Below are 8,047 nucleotides of genomic sequence, written 5' to 3'. Positions count from 1 at the left end.
TAACAAAGCACTATAAATGACAATCCTTCTTCTCCCACAACTTGTTTTAAGATTACAATGAATTTCTGTCGCTGATAAGGTTTCTTAATGTATTTTAATCGTATGCCTTTAAAATTCTTGATCCCTCAACTTGACAGTAACATTTGGAGAACTTTTTTTTCCTTTTCTTTTTTTCTTTTTTTTTTTTTTTTTCCTTTTTAGTTTATTTTTTTTCTTAAAGCATTTTTATCTTAAAGTAAAAACTTTTCAAACATTTTGAAGATTCAGGAACCTGTAAAATGTTTATCAAGGAGAAACAGCCATCTATCTAGGATAAGGTTAAATAAACCATCTTCAAAAAACTGGCTTCCTACCCTAGAATTCCTGAGAACGCTTGCAGATTTAAAGCAGGAAAACAAAAGGTTAAAACAAAAAAAAAACCCAAAAACACTGTTAAATGCTCCCAGAGTTAGTCTTCATCTAAAATATATATATGCACTTTTTGGTCTTTTTTTTTCTTTTTTTTTTTTTTTTTTTTCCTTTTTTTTATGCTTTCATTTTATTTTTTTTTTCCCTTTAAACTTACAATGGAAGAACAATTTAGCTTTTCTTATTTTAAATATTTCAAATCCCTCATTACGTCTTGTAAACAAGAGGGGCTCTAGCACCCGGCTTTCACCGTAGTATCGCAATGAACTCAAATAGCCCAAAGTGCAGGAAAAGGGACCTTAGGGCAGGTTTGGGAGAGAGAAGTGAAGGTGGGACACAGCAATGAACCAGCGTGTATATAGCAAATCATGTGACAGAATGCATACTGGCTTCCTCAGGCCAAAGGTGCTTCATTAGGAAGTACTGCTGGCACAGGACTTTAAAGTACCTGCTCTGTGTGTCTGAGTGCGGCTGGTCTTTGAGCAGACTCTAGCAGAAACAAAAGCTGACGGATGTGTGCAGGCGAGGGGCACTAGCTAGCAGGAGCTGGAAAAGAGAGTTTTTCTTTGTGCATGGTGGGATTTATGGAGGAGGAGACATGATAGAAAAGTATATTCAGAAGGGGCCAGAGTATGCTGCACACTCCAGTTTACTGAACAAATACAAACCTACTCATACTTTTTGTCACTTAACACTTTGCATACAAATCTACAGGCATGTGTATATGCAGCATTTCCCTCAGTCTTCCTTATGACACTGGGTTTACATAGAAAGGGTGGATTAAAAAAAGCCACGCAACACCCTAGCCCTTCCCTCCCACCCCCAGCACACAGGCACACACACACACATGCACACTCACACATACCCTTACGTTACTTGAATCTGCTTTTACTTCTCCCCACCCAACCCATGCGTAGAGTTAAATGCATTAGACATTGTCACATCCTTCAATGAAAATGCTGAAGAAAGAGACTTCCCTATCCCTCCCCCCAGGTAGTAAAGCCTGAGCACTGCTTCTGCTGAGGGCTGGAATGGACAGATAAGTGCTGGTACAGAATGTCGGCACTTCGTTAGACAGTATAGCAGCTAGACACAACCACGTGGAAGTCCTAGCACTTATGGAAAATGTACCAGCATCTCTCTTCCCTCTTCTCCCAGTCCCACCCCCCCCGAAAGACTTCCCACTGTGTCAAGAGATGTTCCTTCGAGTCTGCTACAAGTCTTTCCACAAAAACAGGACTTCAAAGTTTTGTTCCCAGCACACACATGCATGCACACACTGGCTATCACTGTGGATTATAGGTCACCCCTATCCTGCCCAGAGTACTACTACACTGATGCTAAAAAAACCCCAAACCTTTCCTTAAATACAGAAATTAAAAAGCAACAGTACAGAAAAAGTAAAAACAAAAAACAAAAAGGTGCAATACTTTTTTTTTTTCCCTCTTTTAAAAAAAAGTCTTTGCTAGTTATATACCTCCCTAAGCAAAACCACGTACACAGGAGAAAACACAACACAGAGAAACAAAAGGAAACGTTTGAAGTACACACTGGTTTTAAGAACATTCGTAAGTAAACGTTTCTGTCAGTGATGGTCTGGTGCTGTAATACACCAAGGCCTGGCACAGGTAACGCTCACCGTGAAGGACGCGGAAAGGAGTCAGCTGCATGTGCTTTCAGGAGGTGAGGCAGGCCGGCCAGTGATTTGCTGACGCCGTTTAGTTTTTGTCAGTTTTAATACAAGCAGGAAATCAATTACAAGGCTAATTTGGTTGGGCTGGACTTTCAAGCTTTTGATGGATTCCTCTAGAATGAATATGGGTGCCTATTTATGCTAGGGGTGGAAAGAAACATTTGTTTGAAAGGTACTGAAGCTCGCGAGAGACTGGATAAGAAGGTTTGTCTCAGGCGTACAAAAAATGGCAATGTCCTCTTCCCTCCTCTTTTCCCCTTGTTGGAAGAAAAAAAATGGCTTGCATTATATAACAAACATTCTAGGGTTCACTCGATACAAAAACCCCACATGCAGACATAAATAAATAAATACACTGCTACTCAAAAGACAACATTGGCTCCCTCCTCACCAAATCCTTTGGACATGGCAGTGTTCTGCTCTACCACAGAGTTAGAACAAGGGCTAGGAAGCAACTACCCACTCAGTATGATCTGCAGACTTGAGATAGCACCCTGCTAAAAATCAATTTTAAAAGAGATCTACGGACAAATTATAATCCAGCCCAACTGGCTTCTGCTTCAGCCACAGGGACTCCCAGCACGCCTCTCTTGTTTTTCAGCATCAAGACAGGCAGACGGCCGGCCAGCCCGTAGACCATCAGCACTGCAGCGTTTCAAGATTATATAGAGAGAGGAAACAAAATGCACACACAGGAACATGTGCACACGCACTCACACGGAAACAAGCACACGTGGGCAGTTACATGTGCCAGAACACACTGGTACTTATCCACCAGCCGATCACAAAGTGTTGGTGTTTTGTTTTTGTTTTGTTTGTCATTTTTTTTTCCTTTTATTTTTTTTGGTGGGTTTTATAATTTTTTAATTTTTTTTCTTCTTTTTTTTCCTTTTTTGTTTGTTTTTTTTTTTTTGTTTAAAGTGAGGCTCCGTCAAGTCTTCCCCCTCCCCTCCCCCCCCCCCTCCCCGCCACCCTCTCCCCCTCCCCTCAACCCTTTTTTTTGAACCCCTCCCCCTTCCTCCAACCCAACACGGTAGACCTAAGGACGGAAACACACCCAGTGCAAACAAAGTTAAAAAGCTATTTTTGTTTCTTTTTGTTTTTTTTTCAGTATATATGTTTCTTAGCAACAACTTCCTTATAACATGAAAAAAGTGAAAAACTAGAAACTAATTTTTTTTTTTTAAAGGTTTTTTTTTTATGTGGTTTTTTTTTTTTCCTTTTTCTCCTTTTCTTTTGTGTTTAGATTTAAATGGTATGTGTACTTGCTTCACATTGTCTTTCTAGGTTGGCGTTCATGATTCAAGTATTTCAAGAGTGATATGTTCTCTTTTTTTTTTGTGTTTTTTTTTTTTTGGATTCATATTCCAAACGAAAAAACAAAAAAAAACAACAAAACTGAAGTTATAGAAGGGAGGCAACTATGTGCTCAGACAGTCTGTCAATGACCCACCTTTTTTTTTCTCTCTCTCTCTCTTTCTCTTTTTTTTCTATCTTTTTTTTTTTTTTCCTTTTATAAATGTATTTATTGCAAGTTGAAAAAAACGAGAAGGTCAAGTTAGTGCTGCTGCTGTTCCAAAAAAGGTCACGAGGTCAGAGTTGAAAGTTCTAAGTTCAGATTGAATCCGACCCTCCTCCCAGAAGGTCTCCAGGTAGTAAGGGAGCAGGGCTGCCCATTCTGTGTGGATCCTCTACGCTCGGGACCCCCCACAAGCTCGAAGAATAGTTTGGAGGCCCCCACAACGAAGCGCCAGTGAGATCACCCCCACTGCTGCCGCCGCCACCACTGCTCCACTGCCCAAGCCCTGTTGACCCACCAAAGAGATTCAATGCAGGTCCAACTGGATCTGTCTGGTTCTGTCCTGTCTCCAGGGACTGCCAGCCTGCTGTGGGTGCACTTGGAGTTGCTGCAGGTGTAGGGGGCTGAGCTTGTGCCAGAAAGCGACTAACCTCTTCGTCTGTGGCAAACTCAGCCAGGATGGTAGTGTTTCCCAACACACACCTAAAACACAAGATGAATGGAAGAAAATACAATTGTGAGCGCCAGCATGTAAGGGATTTGTAAGGCAAAACCAACACTATTAGGTGCCCATCTCAGAGGAGATAGACTGTCACAATGGACTAAACATGGAAAACGAGGTGGCTGACAGTGAAACTGAATCACAGCACAAGAGCTTCCAGTTTATAACAGGAGGAAAACCCCTCCAAACTAAATAACTAACTCCCTTACTGCAACATTCAGTTGTTATGCCTGCAACAAAAACCTTTCTAGATTTAAACTAAGGTCCTGATCATCAATACCAAGAGCAGTAAAAGTGCCTACACAGTGTAAATAAAATGGTAAATGCGTATATGCCAGCTTCCAAACATAACAGCAGCAGAATAGGTTAAAAGCCTGAGAAATTCAGGGTAACTTTAGCATAGTTTAAAAGTTTTCACTCCCTTACACTCCCCAAAGATTTTAGTCTCAAAACTTCTCATATTTTCAAAACATACCAGAATGACATTTGGTTCCAAAAAGCTTAAGAACAGGAAATCTAAAACCTGCAGCTTTCTAAGTAAGTTATTTCAGGTGTATCTCAAAACTACAGCAGATTCCCACACATCTGCATTACACACACAAGAATGATCTTTATCTGCTACAATTCACAAGCTTTTATAAAGTGCTCCAATTTGTACAGTAAGGAACACACTGGTCACAATTCCACCCTATTTATATCTTCTTAGTTCTGTGTGTGTCAGTTTGTGCCAGCAATTAAAATAACACAGATAGAAAGCATCTTTGCTTCTCTTCCTCTGCTGATGAATGAAAGATTCCCTTCCAACCATGATAACTGAAATGAGTTTTGAAAGCATAGCACCACACAGAGTAACACAGTAAGAAGGAACAGACAGGGGAACTGCTTACATGTGCAGTGCAGTCTGGGCCTTGGCCGCCTCCTGTTTGGTGTTGTATCGGATAAGAGCGGTGCCCTGGGTCAGGTTCAGATGGAATGTCAGCAGTGGGCCATGCTGCATGCAGATCGTCCTCAAGGTTGACCCATCAATCTGAAGAGGAACAGGCAAGATAAAAGAAGTTTGTAACTGTTTCTCTGAAGGTACTTCAATCCTGACTTCATCTTGGTTATTAAAAGACAGTTTGCTTTCATAAAGGAGAGCAGCTGAAAGCACTGAGGAGTAAGCAAAGATGATGTAGTTCTCAAACCAGAATCAGCATGTTTTGACTTCTCAAGTACGACGACTTTGCTTTATCGAGTAATCTGAATTATTTTCCTGCTCACTTGTAGCTTGGGCCCAGTTTTCAATGAGTTTCTTACATGGTCACTATCCCTAGGTGTTCCAGTAATTGTATATAACGTGTACTTCTCCTCATCCTCAGCCACCAGAATATATACCAAAGGAACGAGAATGCCGTAAGTCTCCAGCACTCCAGTTTCAGTAGAAGGTAAATCACCCAGTATTTACAAGTTCTTTGCAAAACTGGCAATACCACCTCTGCAACGAGGGGGGGTGAAAATTTAATTTTGGTGCTTTTTTTGTCTTTGTGGTTTACGAAGCAGTCACAGAAACCAGCAGCGATGGTTCTGCCAAAGCCAGCAATGCTCCTCAACTAACGTTTTCACTGCAGTTGTTGCCTACATTCCTTTGGCAGCAGTTACAGCTTGTTACTTACCTTCAGTAACTGCTGTTCTCCAAGGTGTTCTGCACAGATTCCATTCCTGGTATGCCACAGGAGCATGGCACACACGGATGGGATCCATATGTGCAGATACTTAAGGAAGTGCTACTTCTTCCTTCTCCCTTTCCCCTCTTTCGTATAATCGAACCTCATATGAAAGGAAAGGAAGTTGTGTGTGGGTAACAAAGACAGACAAAGTTAAAATGGAGAAACTTGAAATGAAGATCCTGTCCCTGAATCCAAACCTTCCTGCTTCCCTCTCTAGTGTAGTGACTCCCAACGAACAGAAGCTTTCCTATGGAACAGACAATTATAATCTGTGTCTCTCTCTTTTCTATTAACTTAAATGCCTCCAAAATACAGTCGTCTGCCATCAAATGATTCCTAAACCAGTAACAAACTACTCTGCAGAAGGGAGACTGTACCTCTTCTTCACACTATTCCTTTTTCCTTCACATTAAGAACAGAAATGTTTTCCTACAAAAGGAGCAGAATTTGCCAGTGTCAGTGATTAGAAGAAGACTTTAGGTTTTCCTCTCACATTGCTCTTTTTCTTAGACTTCATTAGAAGCATGATAAATTATCCTGCTCAACAGGAAGCTCTGTCTAGACCACAGGGCACTGCTGATAATCATATAGGCTTTTCCCAAACCTTGAATACAGACTGATTGATATTGCTGAAACCATCATCTCCACAGACATCATTCTGAATGGAAGCAAGCTATGAGTATACTTGCAGGAATAATCTAACTAGACTGTTTTGGCAGGAGTGCTGGAAACATTCTGTGGTTTCACTATGGAAACACCAAAGTGCAAACTGGCAGTTACACCAGCTTTCTTATTGACAACATCCCAAAGAAGAGTCTCTTTAACAGCTATAAACAATTCCACATTATGGTCATCCAATACATCCTCACTTCTAAGAAAAATCTTTCTGTTCCAGTAATTTTTTTTTGAAACTCTAGGTAAAGAAAGGTTATGATGATCATGTAGCAAAACCTGAATATAGTAAAGTCAGCTGAAGAATTTACAATAGAAAAACCCCATCAGACTCCAGCCCAATGTAGTAAGAAATCATCTTATATACGCTGACAAATGTGGTTGCTATTCAAAGAGAAACAAGGGAAGAATCCACAAATCTGTATCTCAGTAAAGCAAACCAGGTCTTGGAGACAATACCTGTGGAGTGAGATTGTGAAGAACCAGCCAGTAGCTAGGACGAACTGAGCCACCATCACTCCAAGTAGATGCTGCAAATTAGAATATAGAGCAATGAAGACAGATTTCATACAAATGCCCGCATTTTTCTTTAGTCAGGTCTTCAATCTCAAGTTCAGCACTATCAGCCCTGGTAACACGTGATGGCTTAGTCGTGACAACAAAACCACATCCTTCCTGCATTTCATGTCAAGATTAATTTTTCACTAGTTTATCTTCAGGAAGTTTCCCCTATACAGAAGGCATCTAGCCTTGAAAATCCCCATGCAGTAGGTACTTCTTCCTGAGGGTTCTTGGCCCCTCTTCCCTCGCTCTCTGCAGCTGGGCCCTGGATTCCACACACCATCTCCAGCCACTGCCCACCTCAATTACCCAATTGCATCTCAAGAAGGAACTTTTCCCCTGCCTTTTTACTAGACAACTGCAATTTTCTTTCCTCCAAACCATTAGTGATGCAAAATGTACACTCCTCAGGTCTGATCAATGGTTCTATCAGTTGATTCTTCTCACCAGAGGCAAGCCTTGAGTCCTGTGTCCCCCAACCCCTGACCGACCGCGGTGCTGTGCTGTTCCATGGAGATGATGGTTTGGGGTTGGTCAGGCCAGGAGGTGGGCGGGGCAGCCCTGTAGTGTTCCTTGAGGAAATATGGTTTTTCCACATCTTGTTGGAGAGATGAGTGGGATTGTGTCCAATGGGATCCGGGGACCATGTTGATTTGTAATCACTGAATTTTGCTATCAGATTAAATAAATTGTAAGTATTAGAGAAAGAGTTTCAACTAGCGTTCAACTGTACTGTCACTGGGAACTGATCACATTTATAGTGGAGAAAAACACAAAGCACAACCATACAACAGAACTTAACCTATCAAAAAAGCCACCTAGATGTAAGTTAATCTTTGCTTTTTTTTAAATATAAGCTGACAAAAAGAAAAATCCCTACACAATTTATGATCCTGGATCAGTTGCAGTGTATTCAATCATGAGTACGATGAACCAGCAACTTTTATGTCCACACCACATTTAAGAGCTTTTTACAAGTTTGGACA

The 8,047-nt window shown here is 41.1% G+C and overlaps 1 protein-coding gene across 13 annotated transcripts in view; it reads right to left on the bottom strand.

Annotated features, from left to right (window-relative positions):
* Window positions 1-3,426: 3,426 nt before the first annotated feature.
* Window positions 3,427-8,047, bottom strand: part of TNRC6B (trinucleotide repeat containing adaptor 6B) — a 126,206-nt gene continuing 121,585 nt past the window's right edge. For all 13 annotated transcript variants that reach the window (XM_068142497.1, XM_068142500.1, XM_068142503.1 and 10 more), the window contains 4 exons: window positions 7,509-7,733; window positions 6,960-7,030; window positions 5,010-5,149; window positions 3,427-4,103 (listed from right to left, as the gene is read on the bottom strand). In XM_068142497.1, coding sequence (XP_067998598.1) covers window positions 3,716-4,103; window positions 5,010-5,149; window positions 6,960-7,030; window positions 7,509-7,733 — 824 coding nt within the window. In that variant the 3' untranslated portion in view covers window positions 3,427-3,715. The remainder of the gene's footprint in view (window positions 4,104-5,009; window positions 5,150-6,959; window positions 7,031-7,508; window positions 7,734-8,047) is intronic.

The sequence above is a fragment of the Melanerpes formicivorus genome, unplaced genomic scaffold (assembly GCF_026170545.1).
Source record: "Melanerpes formicivorus ecotype bairdi unplaced genomic scaffold, bMelFor1.0.p_v2 SCAF_8, whole genome shotgun sequence".
Classification (NCBI taxonomy): Eukaryota; Metazoa; Chordata; class Aves; order Piciformes; family Picidae; genus Melanerpes; species Melanerpes formicivorus.
The sequence above is the reverse complement of the archived record's forward strand: the minus strand, read 5'-3'. Positions and strand labels throughout refer to the sequence as shown.